The sequence below is a fragment of the Haemorhous mexicanus genome, chromosome 11, assembly GCF_027477595.1.
Source record: "Haemorhous mexicanus isolate bHaeMex1 chromosome 11, bHaeMex1.pri, whole genome shotgun sequence".
Taxonomy (NCBI): domain Eukaryota; kingdom Metazoa; phylum Chordata; class Aves; order Passeriformes; family Fringillidae; genus Haemorhous; species Haemorhous mexicanus.
The window spans coordinates 6,348,190-6,367,382 of record NC_082351.1 but is presented as its reverse complement, the minus strand read 5'-3'; the positions used below and the strand labels follow the sequence as shown (position 1 = coordinate 6,367,382).

At 41.0% G+C, this 19,193-nt stretch overlaps 1 protein-coding gene across 13 annotated transcripts in view; it reads left to right on the top strand.

Moving 5' to 3' along the window:
- ATP2B2 (ATPase plasma membrane Ca2+ transporting 2) overlaps positions 1-19,193 on the top strand; it is a 403,287-nt gene that overhangs the window by 315,151 nt on the left and 68,943 nt on the right. For all 13 annotated transcript variants that reach the window (XM_059856152.1, XM_059856154.1, XM_059856161.1 and 10 more), the window contains 4 exons: positions 5,489-5,530; positions 7,135-7,299; positions 9,423-9,637; positions 11,957-12,199. In XM_059856152.1, the coding sequence (XP_059712135.1) occupies positions 5,489-5,530; positions 7,135-7,299; positions 9,423-9,637; positions 11,957-12,199 (665 nt within the window). The remainder of the gene's footprint in view (positions 1-5,488; positions 5,531-7,134; positions 7,300-9,422; positions 9,638-11,956; positions 12,200-19,193) is intronic.

Genomic DNA, 19,193 nt, shown 5'->3' with positions numbered 1-19,193 from the left:
GAAAGGGATTCTCTCTGCTTCTCCTCCTTTTCACTCCTGATTCCTCACGCTGTTCTGAGAGAGGGCTGGGATCAGGGATCTGCCTCCATTTCAACCAACACTGTGTTAGGGACAAGGTTTGCTGTTTTCAGCATCTGTTTCAGGAGGGACCAAGAAGTTTTGTGGATATTTGTGTGAGCCCTCAGAGATTTTCTCCTGAGCCTGCCTGTGTAAAGTAAACCCAAAGCAAACCATTCCTGCAGCCAGTTTTGACTGTGTCCCAGTACAGGTTCCTGACCCTGCTTGTTAGCACACAGATATTTCAGTCTCTCCTCACAGTCAGATTCCAGTGTTAAATTGGATTGAATGGGTCAATATTAGTGTAGGCATCAGCTGTATTTTGCTGCTAATCAGGTACATGAGCCTTTATTTGCCAAGCAACCTTTCCTTCTTGTGCAGAGCCAAAAATACTGACTAAAGTCATTCTACTTTTCATCATGTTGGTGAAAGAAGTTTTTTTTTCCATGCAGGTTGCATTTCACATGTGAAATGAGAGTTTCTGACAGCAATATCAAGTGCTAAACAAGGAACAGGATTTACTGCTGTTGGATCTTATTTAAGACAGTGACACAGGAAATCTTTAAGCCTGTTTTAGAATCATTTAAAAGAAACATATAACCAGATTAAAAACCCATTCTGGAAAACTAGGATTTACAATCCCTACATCTCCTTGCATGGCAGGGATCTCCATCATCCTGGTTCCAGATTCCCTAGAGAGCAAGAACCAGGGAATGAATTGTAAGTGTTTTGTTCTCCATTGCTGTGAGGGTGCTGACACAGAGCAGCTGTGGCTGCCCCTGGATCCCTGGAATGTCCAAGGCCAGGCTGGACAGGGCTTGGAGCAGCCTGGGACAGTGGAAGGTGTCCCTGCCATGGCAGGGGTGGCACTGGATGGGCTTTAAGGTTCCAACCCAAGCCATCCTGTGATGGTTCTGTGATAATTCAACTTTGGTGAGTGTAAAACAAGCAAAGTCCCCTGCAGTTCCCCTGGCTGCTCAGCACTGCTGCTCATCCCTGCCAGCTGCAGAGGAGGGGTGGGAGCAGAGTTCAGCCCCTCTTTGCTGTGCCCAGCAGGTGCAGAACAAGCCCTGGGCTCTGCTCAGAGCTGGGGCTGCCTGGTAAATCCCTGTTGTATTTGGGCTTAATGCTGAGCTTAATGAGGAAATTGAGTTCCAGGGGATATTAGATCAGTGTCGGAATTAGGGATGTGATTTTCCATCATCCTCTCTCCAGTCAGGAACAACAGTTACTGCCCATGTTTATCCTGGAGCTGAGGGATACAAGCTCAGGGCTTTGCAGTGTGGAGTGAATTTTTTTGAGCAGTTAAGGATGTTTTGGATTTTAGTTCCTCTGAGATGAGGCAGGTCAATAATTCTGCTGGTCTTGGATCAACAAGGGCAGGAGAGGCTTTCCCCAGTTCAACTGCTCAGAGACCTCAGGCAAACATAGGTCTGAGTGCTTTGGAATTATCTGGGAAATGGGCAGCGTCAGATTTCTGGTAATTTCTCAGTTAACACTGCTGATTATGATGAGTTAAATGCTGAAAATGTAGATATGGTTTGGAGGGGAAAAGGAAGGAGAGGATGAGTTACAAAACAAGGACCCCAAATTCATCTGCATGTTCCTTTGGTGTGGATGAAATGAATATTTTTTTAAAGTCTGAAAATTCTCCCTGAGGTGTGACTGGAAGCAAGAATTTTACCTACAGTCTTTGTAGGTATAGTAGTCTTTTTGCCTATAGTCTTTGTGTAGAAAATATCTTAAAATAAGTATTTCTAATTATATACTTGAATAAGCAGCAAGCTCAGGAAATGTTGTTGCTTGAAAAATCAACCAATTACATTTCAGATAAAATATTTTCATTCTTAATTGTCAATTAACAATTGACACAAAAGAAAGAGTTTGTTGTCAGCCTGTGAGCCTGTAGTGATAAATTCATTTACTTTGTGACCCAGCCTGGGTATTATGTGCTGTACCAAAGGAACTCTTATAAATTCTTATAAATGTTGAGTTTTAGGAATTGAGATCCAATAGAGAATTGTGGCTGATCTCATTGTCAGATCTATGGACAATACATTCAGTTTTTGAAAGGTTGCAAGTTAAGGCCATAAACAGAGTAGAAAATTTTGCAGAAATGTAGTAATTCAGGAAAACTCATCTCATTCCAAGGTATTATATTTAGTTAAGGTGACTTGAAAAAATGAAAATCAGGGAAGCAGCAATCACTGTTTACAGCTTGTTTACCCCAAATTTGATTTCCTTCCAGTAGCTCAAATTACCCCAAATTTGATTTCCTTCCAGTAGAGCACTGCTACCTTCCTAAATCAGGATTTCCAGGGTGGGTTGTGGGGGTTCTTTTGGCATTTGTAAGCTAGAGAATTTGCTACTTAAATGGGTGTTCAGAAAATATGCAAAAGGTATAGAAATGGCTTACCAGAGTCAGAGAAATCTCTGCTGGAATATTTCACATCTACAGCTAATCCCAGTGTAGCTACTTCTGCCCCTGCAAAGCAATTTGCAGTCTGAACTCTTTCTGAAATATTATTTTTCTATTTTAAAATTTATATTTTAATAAATTTCTGAATTGTAAGTGAAGTTATTTATCGAATGCATAGAAGGATTATCTAAAACTTCCTGTTTAACACAGTGGTTCCCTCTCAGCACGTGGAGCACAATTCCATTCTTTTCTTTGGTTGATCCCAAGCACTTCTTCCAATTCAGAAATATTTCCAAATGAGGGAAATAATTTCCAAAAAGTGGTAGGACTTTGCTGTTCTGTGGCCTTGTCCTCCAGGCTGCAGCAGGTAAAGGGGAGGCTTTTCTTGGGAATTTTTGTTTGGTGAAGTCCATGACACTTATAGTAAGAATTTAGTCAGTAAAGGTGCCACAAGTCCTTTCCAAAATACAGGAACTGTAGTGAGGCAAAGGCATGTGAAAAGTATTTATATTTAAATTCAGAACTTTCAAATCAGCTGCAGAATGAAGATGTTAGAAATGCTATTTTGAACGTTCTGATTTTTCATCCTTGCTTAGAAAAGTGATAAAAAACTCAGATGGATTTCTCCAGCCCAAACAACATTTATTTATTTATCATTCCAAACAGAAAAGAAGAAAACATTTTCAGAATTCTGAAAAAAAAAATGTATTTTTAAAGAATGATTTCACATGATGCCATCAAAATATCAATAAATACTCCTCCTTTTGACAATTCTAAATAATGCACCAAGGAGAGAAGGATGGGGGAGTATTTGTACCTGGAAGGAGGAAGGATCTCTCAGCAGTGGTGATTCTATCACCTTTCTCTCTGCCTTAATTTCCTTGTTCCTATTTTATACCAAAGTGCTGCCCTAAAATTATTTGGCACATGAGGATATAAATAGTTTACAACTTCCTTTTCTTTATCTTGGTTACCCCAATTACCTTCACTTTGTTGTTCTGTCTAAAAAAATGAACTGTAACCACCTCTGATGACTTCCCCCACTCAATAACCTGAATGCAGCATATTAAGAATATTAAGAATGTATTTTCAAAATACCTGAGCTTAAACCATTGTTCATGATTGTTTATTTTGTGTACTGTTATTTTCAGGTAGCCAGTCAATTGTTGGTGTAATTTATTATGATAATTATGCTATTAAATAGCAAATATGTGTCCTAAAAGTGCATATTTTAATTTAAAAAAAAAAAACACCTTTGTAATGTGCCTGCCAGTTGGGTTTTGTTGGTGATTTTTATCATTTTGAAAGTTGAATATTGTCCCATTTTTTTGCCACTCCGAGGTTTGAAATTGCAGTCTGCAAAAGGATCTCCAGAGCAGGAAATGGAGCAGACTGCCTGCTCTAAATTAATGCCTTCCAGTTCTTAGGGAAGGCTTTATGCTCCAGCCAGAAATCTGAATCTCCAGAGATATTTTGTGTCTTCCAGTAACTTTATTAAAAGCTCTTCTAAGAAAAACAGCCACCAGGCAGGTACTGAGTCCAACTGTGCCCCACAGGCCAAGGTTTTACAGGGAATTTCCCTGTGGAAAGGAGCTTGGTTTTGCTCAGGTTCATGGATTCCTCTCTTGTGCAAAGTGTAAAGCTCTGGAAAGTGGATTCTGAATTTTTCCAAGTCCTGTTATTGCTGGGGTAGGAATAGAATGAGAAATGCAGACATGCAGCTGATGGTCAGTGGTTCATTGCAGTAACTCACCTGAGCTCTGAGATGACTTTAGGTCACCAGATGTCCTTTCCCTGGCTCTGCTTCCGGCCTTTGGAATTTCCACTGTGGCACTGGGGCCTATTTTTGACAAAGATAACACTGACTTGGTCACTTTTGCTCTCCCACTCAGTGCAAAACCAACATGCAAGAGATGCATCTTAGTTTTTCCATTTTGTTATGATTTATTCACAGCAGAGTGAAAAAATTAATCCACACAGCAGTCAGAAGAACAAGATGTACCTGCTGGCACATTTTTTAATGAATTCTGATGGTACATTTCTTATTAGGATGTGTCAACAATCCTGTAGTTGTATTTTAACTTAATTTTCCTTAGCATCACTTTTTATTGTGCATTTTACATAACTACCAAAAGACATTGTCGTCAATTCTGAGATAATATTTGGTGTAGCCTTTTCTATAAATTCATAAAATTACTGTGAAAGTTTCAAAAGGGTTCCCACCAAGAAATTTTGAATCCATTTGAAAATATTTAGCTGTTATTTCGAATACCAAAGTTTTGTATGTGATTTGTACATTTTGCCATTTTTATCTCATGCATGCTTTCAAATGACATTTCCACTTGAAAAAGGCACAAAGGAATAAGGACTTTGCTGTGGTAAAACTGTTTGTGGATAAAATGTCAAGCTGGAAATTAAAGAGGCACATGGTAGATCTATGTTCAGGGTAAATCTGAATTTAGGTCACCTGGCACTTGTATTTCCAGGAGAAATTTGCTAATTAGTAAAACCAAGTGAAGAAGATGTAATTTAAAAATCCTATCTGATTTACATTTTTTATTGATTCATTTAGATTTATTAACACCATTGTTTCTATTTTTTTCTCAATTTAGTAAAAGGATTAATTTAATTCTGGAATACATTAAGAAAGCCATACTCTATACTGGTGTGTGCCAGAATTTTTAAATCCCAGCCCTCTGAAACATCAGCTCAGGAATATTATTCCAATTCCTCTTTCCACCAGATCCACTCTATTAGTTTCCCCCTCTGAATTGATGCAGATTCCTCAAAAATAAGTGCTGATATTCAGCATTTAAGGTGTTCCAACCCTGAGCTTGGCTGGAATTCCTTGGCCCCTCTGTGAGTGCAGGTGTGAGGGCAGGGGATGGTGCCCAGGTGCCCGTGGTGTGCTCATGGTTTTGTCTCCCATTGATATAAATCCCCATTTTCGTGTTCTGTCTCGGCTGAAGGTTGTTTACTGTCTGTTGTCTGTTGGAATTTTTCATCATTTAGGCAAGATGCAGGATGGGAATATGGAGAACAACCAGAACAAAGGTAATCTTCTTTGCTATTCAGGAGGTTGTGGATTGTATTGTTAGCATGTAGTTCAACCCTGTCCCAAAGTACAGTGAGAACCTGTGGTCTGTGCCTGTGTGTGAAACTGGCCCTAATTGTTCATGAGAATGTCCAAAAAAACCCCAAACAGCCAACCCCAGCCAAAGAGATTGTAACTTCCACAAGCTGCAGAGGTTCAGGAGAGGAGCATTTTAAAGGGACCATTTATAGATGTTGCTTTCATCTCACAAAGCTCATTTGAATTAATTGTTCCTGTGCAAGTTGTGTATCCTACGTGTTGTTGGTGATTTTCCAGCCCAGTTTTTTTATGTCTCATCATCTCTGGTGTCTGATGGCATTGTCTGGACATCTCTTCATTTGCAGGGGAAAGGCAAAGCAATAAAAAATGGAAACCTTAAAGCCAAGGTGTTATCTAGCAGTGTAAAAGCCTTTTATAAGGATAAACAACAGGAAGATTGAGAGTCCTAGGTGTTTCTTATTTAATATACAATGTCAGGAAGAAATTGGAATCAATATTTTGCTTTCTCTGAAGCAAAGTTATGGTTCCCTTTTTATTATAAGACACAGCTATCAAGAGCACTTTGGGTTATACCAAATTAATTGACAATTTTCTCTTCTCAGATAATACTGAACATTGCAAAGGTGATGACTCAGAAACTGGATAAAGAAATTCAGTGGTTCATGGCACAAAAGTACCAAATAAAATGCTATTAAATAATAAGAATTCAGGCTAGGTAAATAAATTAGATTTCCAGGTCAAACAAGCCCCGTCTTGTACAATCTCTTCACGAAAGCAAAGCTGTTTCATCTCATCCTATTTTATTTATTGTGCTCAGTACAAACCAGCCACATGCACATATATCCACTGCAATGTCCTTGCCTTTCAGAAACATGAAAAAATAAAGTTTCCTTCTGCTGGCATTCTGTCAGGAAAGGATGGATCGGCCCTGAAACTGTGTGTGGGTTTTGTGGGGGAATGGTGATGCCACCACCATCAGACCCGAGGGCTGAGCACCTTGATCACGGAATGCTGAGGAAACTTTACAACTGAGGGATTTTCTGTAAGGGTGGATGGCAGAGTGTGGTCCCCTGGTCACTGAGGTGTCCCTGCAGCCCAGAGAGGTGACGCACAGGCCACCCGTGCAACCACATTGCCTTCAAAATGTTTGCATTGGGGATATGCATTGCATTCTAAGAGGCATCCCAAAATCCAGAGGAATGTGGATCTGTCAAAGCACCTGAGCTCTGCTGTTGCAGGGAATGCTGCAGTGCTGGTGCTGTCACCTGCCAAGTCACCTGCAAGACATTCAGTGACATATATGTGTATGGCCCAGAGCATCATGGGTGGGGATCAAAATGAGGGATAAACCCCATCAGTGCTTTCCAGCCCAAATCCCCAGGTGTCCTGAGGGATGTGCTGGCACAGCCGTGTCCTGCAGCCCTGCTGGCTCTCCAGGGGCCGAGGGTGTCCCTGGCAGAGACTGTCCCAGGCAGCCCTGTGGTGCTGGCTGGGTTCAGAGAGGATGGACACAGAGGAAAGGAAGGGATAAAGCTCTGGAGTAACAGTTTTGTTCTGTTATCAGCCAAGCAGCAGGATGGGGCTGCTGCCATGGAGATGCAGCCGCTGAAGAGCGCGGAAGGGGGAGAGGGAGACGACAAGGACAAGAAGAAATCCAACATGCACAAGAAAGAAAAATCCGTCCTGCAGGGAAAGCTGACCAAGCTGGCAGTGCAGATTGGCAAAGCAGGTATGGCTGGGTGACACCAAAGCCCTCTGGGTCACAGGAGGCAAAGAGCTGCAAAGCAAATGGTTCTGAAAAGGGACAGGCCCCTTTTTTACTGCAAGATTTGGAAATGGGTCATCACAAAGCTGTTCTAAGGAGAGTGTGTGGTGCTGAACATCTTTTATTCTCCTAAAAATCAGCTTTGACTGTCAAGGAGCTTTGGGCAACTTGGATTGTAATGAATATTTGAATCAAAATGAAATGCAGCTTTTCTCAGAGTTAATATTCCCAAGTGCAGTAATTACGTATTTAATTTCCTCTCCCCTCAGAACTTGGGAGTGCACAGTTTCAGAATCTCTGATACCATATCCAAATATCACTCACACAGTATTTCCCTCACATGGATTGTGAAATCATTCAGTTCTCCCCAAATATCCACATTCCTGCCTTCTCCCCAAGCATGACACATCTTTGGACTCGTGTATCCAGAACCATATGGCCCCTGGGGTTGGAAGCAGCACTTCTCCAACATGTGGGCAGAGAGTGGAAACCTTCCATAAGGGCCTACAGTTCCTTAGGTTTGCTTTTCTCATGGTAATAAAGAGATTTTGATCTGCTTAAAGAGATTTTGATCTCAGCTCCTTGGTGGAGGCCCTCCAAGATCCCTTCACTTCTGTTCCATCTCCCTCAGCCTTCTCCCCCAGTTTGGATTTTCCCCTTCCCATCCCTCTGTGAGTTCATCACAGGAGTTGATCACATAACCCCACGATGCCAATTCCCTTTACCTGAGCAGAGTGTGACCAAATCCAGGATTATCATCCCTGATATCCAATTTCATGCCTTGCCCCAGTTCATATTCCTCCAGCTCCTCTCCTTTGTTTCCCCTGATGATTAATTCTTTGGATTAAATTCCTTTCTGCACTGCCTTGACTTCTGCTCTGGCACGTGAACATTACTCTTGAAGTAATTGTGTAGGGATTTCTGACCAGAATGTGGCAAGGAACAGGAATTAAATTAATTAGTCATTGCCTCATTTGGTTTTTCTTTGGTGTTGAGCGATCTATGGGGATGTCTTGTGTTGTCAGGAGTATTTGCCTGTGCAATATTTTAATGGTTTTTCCTGTATCCTCTGGCACAGAGTGATCTCCCTGACTCATCTGTTTCCTGTCAAACTTAGCATCCTTCAGCTTTACCAGTTTTTTTAAAACTGCAGTCAAGACATGAAATTCACAGCATTCTCCTTCTACTCTATGTTCTCATTAGGGAGAAATTAATTTATTCCAAAATGCAGGTTTAATTCCTTCACACAAACCTGCCAAGCAGGGCTGTCAGAGCAAGGCAAACCTGAGGCTATAGTGGAAATTTTATTTGTGTACTCAAACCCAGGGACAAAACTGTGGAGCAGGAGTGCTATCCCAGCAGTCCATGCCATTGGGACAGTGGATGGAATGCTTGGGACATCTTGTCAAATATTTATTGGTGGCTCTGTCTCTTTGGAACCTCTGCTCATGAAAATACAGACTCTGCAGCTGTTCCCTTGGAAAGAGACACCTTGGAAACACCAGTATTAGTCACATTTTAAAGAAACCCCATGAAAAACTGTCCTGTGGATAATTCTGCATTATCGCCTCTTTATATTTACCCAAACTCATCTGTAGGGCTTCTCTGCAGTATTTTATACAGCAACATGGGAGGCTCCTTTGCTCAAGCCTCTAAAGATATATTTACTTAGAGGAAAGGTGTTTAAATATGGATAGACAAGTAATTTGTAAAAGGTGGGGGTTAAAAGGACAGATAAATGTTGTACCAGGCAAAGTAATGTGCTAAATTGAATAAGCTTAGCTAAAGTGGCAGCAGAGCTCCTGCTCTGCCTGGGAAGTTGTAAAGGCAGCAGAAGGTGCTTAAAAATGAATTCCCTAGAATTCCTTGTGCACTGTAATGTATGCTTGCTGTAAATATTTTATGGCAATGTTTTTTTCTTTATTGTACAGTTTATCATTGTTATTGGTACTGGTGAAAAATGTCACGAAGAAATAAAGAAAGAAAGAAAGAAAGAAAGAAAGAATCTCCTGTCAAATCCCAATTTCTAATTGCTTGTTTTCTCAGTGCTGTTTGGGTTTATGGTAACTGATGATTTCTCCTCCCAGGTCTGGTGATGTCTGCCATCACTGTCATCATCTTGGTACTGTATTTTGCCATTGACACCTTTGTGGTCAACAAGAAGCAGTGGTTGCCTGAGTGCACTCCTGTCTACGTTCAGTATTTTGTTAAATTCTTCATTATTGGTGTTACTGTGCTCGTGGTTGCTGTTCCTGAGGGACTCCCACTTGCTGTCACTATTTCTCTGGCTTATTCTGTAAAGGTAAGAAACATTCAAAATAATCCAGGGAGAAAAGTGCTCTTTGCTTGAGTTCACCACTGAGTTGGTCCTCAGGTTTTATCAGATGGGATGAAAAATGGTCTGAAAATTATGTGCTCAAAATGTTCATGAAACTGCTTTAAAGAACACTTATATTGAAAGTATTTCTAACAAAAATTCAAATACATCTTCTAACACATTTCCTTAAAACTGCACAGTGCAGGAATATCAAGCAGTAGAAATACCTGCTTAATTTGCAAGGAACCAGGAATTTATTGAGCAGAATGTCCTCTGAAATTAGTCCAGTCTTTTGATATAGAATAATTTTGTATTCAATTTTGTTTTTTGTGCAACTGTACAAAGTTTTGACAACGATTTGAAGTCTTCAGCAACACTTCTCAGAGAAATTGGAGCTTCTCAAAAAAATTAAGAGTTTCACTGAAGCTTTCATGTACTTTTCTTAAATGCAGTTTCAGTTCTTTGAAGTCAATGTAAATGGTTCTATTAGGAAATTAAAGAGGATTAACATCCTGGACTTCAGGATTACTTGAGCAATTTAATTAGATGATTTAAACATGCTGGGAATCTTAGATGAAGATGCTGTAAAGTTGATTTGCGTTCAGCATGTAAACAAATTAACTTGGGAAGTTTAGGAAGGAATCTCTTGGCTTCTGTGTAGCCAAATATCACAATTATTAGGAAAACGGAGCAAGTCTCAAAGATGGGGTTTTGCTAATGAAGAATGTAACTGCTTTGAAAATGCTTTCTCATTTTCCTGATGTCCTTCCTCTGACATCCTTTTTCTCTTCCCTTTCTCTTTTGCTTTTCCCCCAAAATGTGTGGTCCGTCTGTGTGCTGCCAGATAATATCCTGGCATTCCAAGCAGTGTTAAGAAAAAAAAATCCCAAATGTTTGCTATAAAAATAATGTTTAAAAATCTCTGGTTCATTTAGCTCATCTTTGCTGTTCCAACTATTCCTTAAAATGCAAACCTACTGCAGGAAAATGTTGCAACTCTTTTAAAAGTTTATCAAAGGCAAAAATTACCCCAGGGATAGGAACAGCTTGATTGTCTGCAAGTGGGATTTGGGGTTATTGGCCCTCACCAAAGCTCTGCTTTAGGGAACTTCAAGTTCTCACCAGCAGGACTAACCAGGGCTGCTTTCCTTTTTATGACTGAAAACCTCCAAAACCAGCATTGAAGGGTTTCTTACTTCTGGGTTTTCTCCTCAGAAAATTACATATATGTGTATGGCCCAGAGCATCACGGGTGGGGGTAAAAATGAGGGATAAACAGAAAATTTGAGGGATAACAGTCCTGCTGTCAGAAAATGATGAGGAATAACAGCCGATTTCAGCTGTTCCTTAAAGTGCAAACCTGCTGCAGGAAAATGCTGCAACTCTTTTAGGTTATCCAAGGCAAAATTGCCTCAGGGAAAGGCAAAATTACCTCAGGGATAGGCAAAATTACCTCAGGGATAGGCAGAGCTTTGCTGTCTGTAACTGGGGTTTGGGGTTATTGGCCCTCACCAAAGCTCTGCTCTAGGGAACATTGTCACCAGCAAGACAAACTGTGGGCTGCTTTCCTTTTTATGACTAAAATCCTGTCAAAGCTGGCAACAAATGGTTTTTTGGGTTTTGGTGGGTTTTCCCCTCAGAAAATGATGAGGGACAGCAACCTGTTCCAGCTATTCCTTAAAATGCAAACCTGCTGCAGGAAAATGCTGCAACTCTCTTAGGTTATCGAAGGCAAAATTGCCTCAGGGAAAGGCAAAATTGCCTCAGGGATAGGCAAAATTACCTCAGGGATAGGCAGAGCTTTGCTATCTGTAACTGGGATTTGGGGTTATTGGCCCTCACCAAAGCTCTGCTCTAGGGAGCGTTCTCCCCAGCAAGACAAACTGTGGGCTGCCTTCCTTTTTATGACTAAAATCCTGTCAAAGCTGGCAACAAATGGTTTTTTGGGTTTTGGTGGGTTTTCCCCTCAGAAAATGATGAGGGACAGCAACCTGTTCCAGCTATTCCTTAAAATGCAAACCTGCTGCAGGAAAATGCTGCAACTCTCTTAGGTTATTGAAGGCAAAATTGCCTCAGGGAAAGGCAAAATTGCCTCAGGGAAAGGCAAAATTACCTCAGGGATAGGCAGAGCTTTGCTGTCTGTAACTGGGGTTTGGGGTTATTGGCCCTCACCAAAGCTCTGCTCTAGGGAGCGTTCTCCCCAGCAAGACAAACTGTGGGCTGCTTTCCTTTTTATGACTAAAATCCTGTCCAAGCCAACATCCAAGGGTTCCTTACTTGTCTTTGGGTGGGTTTTCCCCTCAGAAAATGATGAGGGACAACAACCTGGTGCGGCACCTGGACGCCTGCGAGACCATGGGCAACGCCACGGCCATCTGCTCGGACAAGACGGGCACGCTGACCACCAACCGCATGACCGTGGTGCAGGCCTACGTGGGCGACGTCCACTACAAGGAGATCCCCGACCCCGACTCCATCCCTGCCAAAACCATGGAGCTGCTGGTCAACGCAATTGCTATCAACAGCGCTTACACTACAAAAATTCTGGTGAGTGGGTGCTTGGGTTTTTTGGGGTGGTTAAGTGAGGCCTAGCGGGGATGCCTTGGGAAGGCCGAGCTAGAACAGAGGCTGGGCAGAGCTAAAGAATAAAGGAGGGATTTATTCCAAGGATCTCCTCCATGGATCCACCTTGGGCAGCACCAGAGCCCAGCCAGGGCTGCACCCAAGATGAACCAAAATAGTCACAAAATGGTCAACTGGTCACAGGGTCTCCCACTTTTATTAATTTTGGTCTATTTACACCTTGCAGTTCGTTGTCCCATCCCAGCTTTAGCCCAGGCAGTCCCACCCTGCTTGTTTTTCTCTCTTCATTCCGCCGCTGTTTAGGCCCCTGGGCCTGAGATTTGGGTCATTTGTCCTTGGTCCCCAGCTAGAGAAGGAATTGTTTTGTCTCCCTCCTCTGGGAAGAGAGCTTATTATTCCCTTATATGAAGCTCAGACCTGTGGATTTTTTGTTTGTATTTTCTACTTTTGTTAAGGTTGGGATTGAGGGCACTTGAGACAGTATTTTATGTTTGGACTTAGGTGTTTATTATTTCTTATCAGTGAAACAGTCTTACAACCATGAGTTTGGTAGCTTTTTATTAGCAAGGCACAAATCGGTTCGCTATATTCTGTTACAAGGTCTTTTAAGACTAAACTGTCTAATTAAGAGATGACACTTAGATTATTTTCTTTTTTAACTTAATAACTGATCTTTTGAAGCTTGCAATGCAGACTTTTCTGTTTAATTATGAAATACTACTTAAACTCATGAAGAAGAAGGAAGAAGAAGGTGAAGAACAACTTGCTTCTGCTCTAAAATTTTTATCTTGCTCCATATTTATCTTTTATATATATATAATGAAACTCTTTAAGTTTTCTACTTTGTGATATTACACACTTTTAAGTAACTACACACATGTAATCTTAGTGCTATTAATTAATTTTAAAAGTCTTTTCTCTGGCTTCAGGTTAAATGTAGTGTTCTGTTGCTTTTCTGTGCCTTTCAAGCACAGAAAGTTTAAAATTGTCACCATCTAGGATTCTAACCCAGACTCACACATGAAAGCAGCACAGAATCTGAAAAATATAAAAGCTAAAACCTGAGGCATCAGCAGAAGGAGGTGTAATTTTTTTAAAGGGTTAATTCTTTAACATTTTGTTGTTGACTATGAAGCGTTAAGTACTGTTGGGGTCCTCAAAATGAGAACAGGTGCTCTAAAAACTGGATATTTTATTATTTTTTTCAAAGATAAGGATTTATTTAAGAGTACAAGACCATTTAAAAAACTCCAGCTGTCATTAGATTGGGGTGGCCCAGTTTTGGTGCAGATAAATTTGGGAACACAGATGCATTGGTAACACGTCTGGTTTTCACTGAGTCTTCATATGTGCAAAATGATTTTTGTGTGTCTAAGAAATTTCAATTAATGCTCAAAGAGCACCAGTTGGATTGATTAAATCAGTGAGGTTAATGACCTTTATTCACTGTGGTTTCAGGTGAGTTACATTCTGAAATATTTTATTCCCTCTGTACAGGAGGCCAGAATGGAAAATATCCTGTTTGTTTGTGGTATTGGATTCTTTTGTACAGAGCTAATTAAGAGACTGAAAATTTTTGCAATTCCAGTAGATTTGTTCTTTGAAAGGTCAAGCTGAATGTTAACATTGCTGAACAAATAGGTTTTTTTCTTTCTAGTTTATGAATACATGTATTGTACTTTTTATAGGTCTGTGCTGAGCTGCAGAATAAAGTCAGGCATGTACTTGATGTTTGTTTTAAAAGTGGTCTTTTAAAATGCAATCAGAGAAAACAAATCCTCTGTGATAACTCAGAGTGGATATTTTATGGCAGCAGCTCCTTTAATTTCATTTGTGCACCTCTAAACCAGCAAGAACAGTTTGCTGTTGCTGAGTAATTCCTGCTCTCACAAATCAATGTAATATTTGATTGCTGGGGAGAGCAAAATACACCTTGGTTATTTAAATGTTGTTACAGCCTCAGTCAGCTCAGGTGCTTCCTCCTGGAGAAAGAGCATAAAACACCCTGAGCAGCCAGGATCAGGACAAGGCAAGGGGTTTGACTTTGGGAAGGCTTTGGGAGAACATTCCCAGTGTCAGCAGAATTTTCCTCCTTCCCAGGGAGCAGCAGGGCAGGCAGGGGTTGGTTTTTCAGTCAGGTGTGACTGGCAGAGGCTTATACAGAGTTTTATATTTTGCTGTTCATTCTGAGATCAAAGCGAGTACCAAAGTGTTTCTGCTCAGCCTCCACACCAGTTCACCCCTCTGAATCCCACAGTAAATGGGAAATCATCAGACCTTCCACATCTGCAATATTAAGTTTTATAATCTGTCTTTTTCTTGTGGTTTACTGAAACATTTCTGGCCAATACTAGTTCTAAAATGGTCTCAACATAATGTTTTTTTCTCTGACTTGGTTTCATTACTCCTTGTTGGAATTAGTTCTATGTGCCTATTAAAAAGAGTCAATCTTTCAGCATTTGAATGCTTTTTTATCTTTGCAATGAGACTGATTCTAAACTGATAAAGGGGTGAAATCCTCTGGATGCAGATCAGTGACTGCTTGAATTCATCTGTTTAAAATTAATGGAGATCTTTAAGATCTTCTGAGCTAAAGCTTTGCAATATAGACTCCACCAGGACCACAGCTCCAATCTCAGGGGATTTCATTTCATTCACAGTTTACAACAAGCTGACCTTTAAGATACAAGATATTGTTCCATAGCCCATTTTGCATCTCAAATAAATACAGTAAAAAACACCTGAGGGAGTTGTTTCCAGGATAAATAGACAGAATTCTTTTCCTTCCTGCTCATACAGACTGCACGCTCGTGCACTCGTTCTTGGAGCATGTTTAATCAAATTGTGAATTTCAGCTGAAACCCAAAGGGCATTGCAAGGGTTCTGTCGCCAAGAGTGAGTTTTGCATATTCTATTTTTAGCTCTCCAGCTACATGTGTGCTGTAAATTGCTCTTTGTGTGAACTTCTGTTCAGAAGGATCACATGTGGGACCATAAAATTAGTCAAGATGCTCTGCTGAATGAGAAATATTCCCTCTTGCATTGTCTTTTGATTAAGGGGCAACTGAACCATTGATAAAAATATAAAAAGGGAATAATATCAGTGCTTGGCATAAAAGATTTGAATTTCCCTGAGAAATTAAACACAAATTATTCCAACTGAACAATAGCATCATTAAATATAGCTCTTTTTACTGCTTTCCAAGATTAAGTTGCTGGGTGAGCTGATTTTACATCAAGGGAAGGGAAGGGAAGGGAAGGGAAGGGAAGGGAAGGGAAGGGAAGGGAAGGGAAGGGAAGGGAAGGGAAGGGAAGGGAAGGGAAGGGAAGGGAAGGGAAGGGAAGGGAAGGGAAGGGAAGGGAAGGGAAGGGAAGGGAAGGGAAGGGAAGGGAAGGGAAGGGAAGGGAAGGGAAGGGAAGGGAAGGGAAGGGAAGGGAAGGGAAGGGAAGGGAAGGGAAGGGAAGGGAAGGGAAGGGAAGGGAAGGGAAGGGAAGGGAAGGGAAGGGAAGGGAAGGGAAGGGAAGGGAAGGGAAGGGAAGGGAAGGGAAGGGAAGGGAAGGGAAGGGAAGGGAAGGGAAGGGAAGGGAAGGGAAGGGAAGGGAAGGGAAGGGAAGGGAAGGGAAGGGAAGGGAAGGGAAGGGAAGGGAAGGGAAGGGAAGGGAAGGGAAGGGAAGGGAAGGGAAGGGAAGGGAAGGGAAGGGAAGGGAAGGGAAGGGAATAGGAAATAAATAGGAAATAGGAAATAGAAAATTCTGAATTGGCAGCAGAAGAGTTTGCAGGAGTTCTCCACACTGTGCTCCTCTATTTGCAGTGTGCTTTTCCCTGTTTTTCTGCAGCATGTGTGCTCCACAAATCCCAGCTCTGTCCCCAGGGAGCTTTGCAGTGCTGGTGTTGGTACAGAAGGGCTTGAGGGAATTTTGGTGACAATTCAGCAGTGACCATCCTTCAGAATGTTTGTGTGAAGCTGCTCTCCAGCAAACCTTTGTGTTCAATGTTCCTGTTTCCACATGGAAATAAAATCAGGCTTTGTGCATTCCTGCCTGTGAGCTGTGGTGGGGACTGCAAAGACTCTGAGAGCAAAAATCTGCATGTTGGGAATCCTTTGATTGCACTTGGAGCAGGAGCACACTGATCTTGGATGCCAAGGAGCAGTGATGAACCAAAGCCACTGATTTCAACTTTCCTGTGCAGCTCTCTCTTTCATAATTCCAGTTTTAATTAGAGAGGAATTTCTTCTTTTAATTTCCTGGCTGGGTGTGATGTGGCTGATTAAGAAGACACCACAATAAGGGGTTAGCTGAGGGATTTTCAGCACCCGTGGAAAAGTCCCAGCTGGAGCTGTTACTGTGAGGATCTAACACTGACTTTCATTTGCTGCTTGATGGGTGTGAGGGGTAAAAGGCTCCTTTTGCCTGTTTTGGGTGAATATCTGGAACTCCAGAAGGAGTTTTTAGTGCCTTTTGCCTGTGCTGGGTGAATATCTGGAACTGCAGGAGGAGTTTTTAGTGCCTTTTGCCTGTTTTGGGTGAATATCTGGAACTCCAGGAGGAGTTTTTAGTGCCTTTTGCCTGTTTTGGGTGAATATCTGGAACTCCAGGAGGAGTTTTTAGTGCCTTTTGCCTGTGCTGGGTGAATATCTGGAACTCCAGGAGGAGTTTTGAGTGCCTTTTGCCTGTTCTGGGTGAATATCTGGAACTCCAGGAGGAGTTTTTAGTGTCTTTTGCCTGTTTTGGGTGAATATCTGGAATTCCAGGAGGAGTTTTTAGTGCCTTTTGTCTGTTTTGGGTGAATATCTGGAATTCCAGGAGGAGTTTTTAGTGCCTTTTGCCTGTGCTGGGTGAATATCTGGAATTCCAGGAGGAGTTTTTAGTGCTGTTCTGGCTGTGATTTGGTGCATTGGCACAGAGTGTGGCAGGATGTGGTAGCAAACCTTGAACCAAAGGAAGAGATGTCACAGGAAAATGCAAAACATTCACTCCCTTCCATATTCCCTCCCTTTTCCCAGAGGAAATAAAATTAAAATATGCTGGTGTATATGTTAGTAAATATCAAGCTGTGAATGTGAGCTGGGAAAGCTTTTGGGACAAAAGGGTAGGACAGAACCTAAAGGAGAAAATGAAATAAAACACAAAGAATACAGCCAATTTTCTTGCAGCTGAAAGGCAGAGCAGGTAGATGATAAAATATCAGACACCCAAAATATATAGAAGCCATAAGAAGCAATGGCATTCTACAAAGGTGAAATGATGAAAGGAGGAAAAATAAGATTTTAGCACAGACTTGCTGCTTTGCAAGGATTGATGCACATCTATTGCTGGTATTGGATGTGCTAGCCAGGTGAAAGTTGGTTTTATTTGGGAGAAGATATTTGCATCCCAAGCAAGAACAGCTCTCTGATTGTTGGGAGACACAATGGTCCTGTCAGGAACAGCCTCTGAGAAGGTGTGCAAAGAGCAACATATGCTTCTTTCTTTGAGATTTATTTATTTTTTTATTCAAAGACTGAATTTTATTCCTCAAATACTTGAATAATCTTGACTTAATAAAATTTGTTTAATCAGATAAAATTTGTCCCAATAATTACAGATGCATATTATTTAGCCAACAGAAAATTCCTGGCATTTCCTTTTACCATTCATAATTCCAACAATTTAAATATAGTAAGGTCTTCTTAAAAAATAACAACTTTATACTTTTGGGGGGGAATATAGATATTTGGAAGTTTCCTACCAATAATTCAGAAACTTGAGGTGTAGCAGGTATATTTATGGATTTTTCCATACATTTCTCTACATTAACGTGTAAAGTTTTTCGTGATGGGAAGGAGAATTGAAATGTCAATTTTTAAACAGTGGTTGCTTGTGGCTCACCTGACAGAGAATAGACTTTACCTTTATCTAGCTACCTTTCTCTATATGTATGTATCTAATTTTTTTATGTGTCTCTTTATTTATTTGCAGTTTTGCTTTGCAAATAGAAAGGAAGAAAGAGACCCTGAGTGTTTAGGAAAGGGTTTTTTAAATTTCATTTTTAAAAAAGCTCAAGGCCCAACAGATCAGATCAGGCCACACCTATCAAGAGAAAATCAGGGAATTTCTGTGGCCTGAGGCTACAGCAGCAGAGCTGTCTGCCAGGGGCTCTCTGCTAAATGAAATTGCTGTTTTATGTCACTAGAATTCCCTTTTTTATTCCAAGGAGAGCCATAAGGAAACAGCTTTTGACCTCCAAACTGAGTTATTTTGGCATGTGGAATTGCAAAGATGTTTTTACTCACAGGTAGGGTTTGCTTCAAACCTGTTCTCAGGCCCTTTGTTGCTTGTGCTAAAGTTCAGATGATTTTCCCATTTATTTTTGCTGCACATGAAGGTTCAAACCTTCTCTTATTTCACCCAGCTCAGTTCCCCCATTGCTGCTAAAAAGGATAAATACTTGAAATAAAATAAGTGCTTAAAAATAAATTAAATTAATAAATACTTTTCAAAAATAAATTAAAATAAATCCTTAAACAAAACCATCCAGACACAAAATATGAGGACAGAAATGGCCACAAAAGTGGTGAAAAAAAAAATTATTAAGGCTAGGTTGAGGAAAGCTTTCATTTATGATAATTTCAATGACAACAGAGTCTCTGGCATGGCCTAAATGCTGTTTTTTCCTTCTGCCACTGACATCAAAGCACAAGTGGCAGCTCCAGCTGTTGATTGGAAAAGATCAGTCATTTATTTATTGATCAGGGGGTCAAGTGCCAGTCCAGGCTGACCTGCCTGGGCCAGAGCTGGGGGAGCAGAAGAGATGATGGGAAAAGGAGTGAAAACCCCAAAAACAGAGCTGTAGGGAGGGTAAATTGGGGGGAAAAGGGAAAAGTGGTATGGAAAAGGAAGGGAAAAGGGGAGGGAAGGGAAAAGGGAAGAGAAGGGAAAAGGAAAGGAAAAAAGGGAAAAAAGGAAGGGAAGGAAA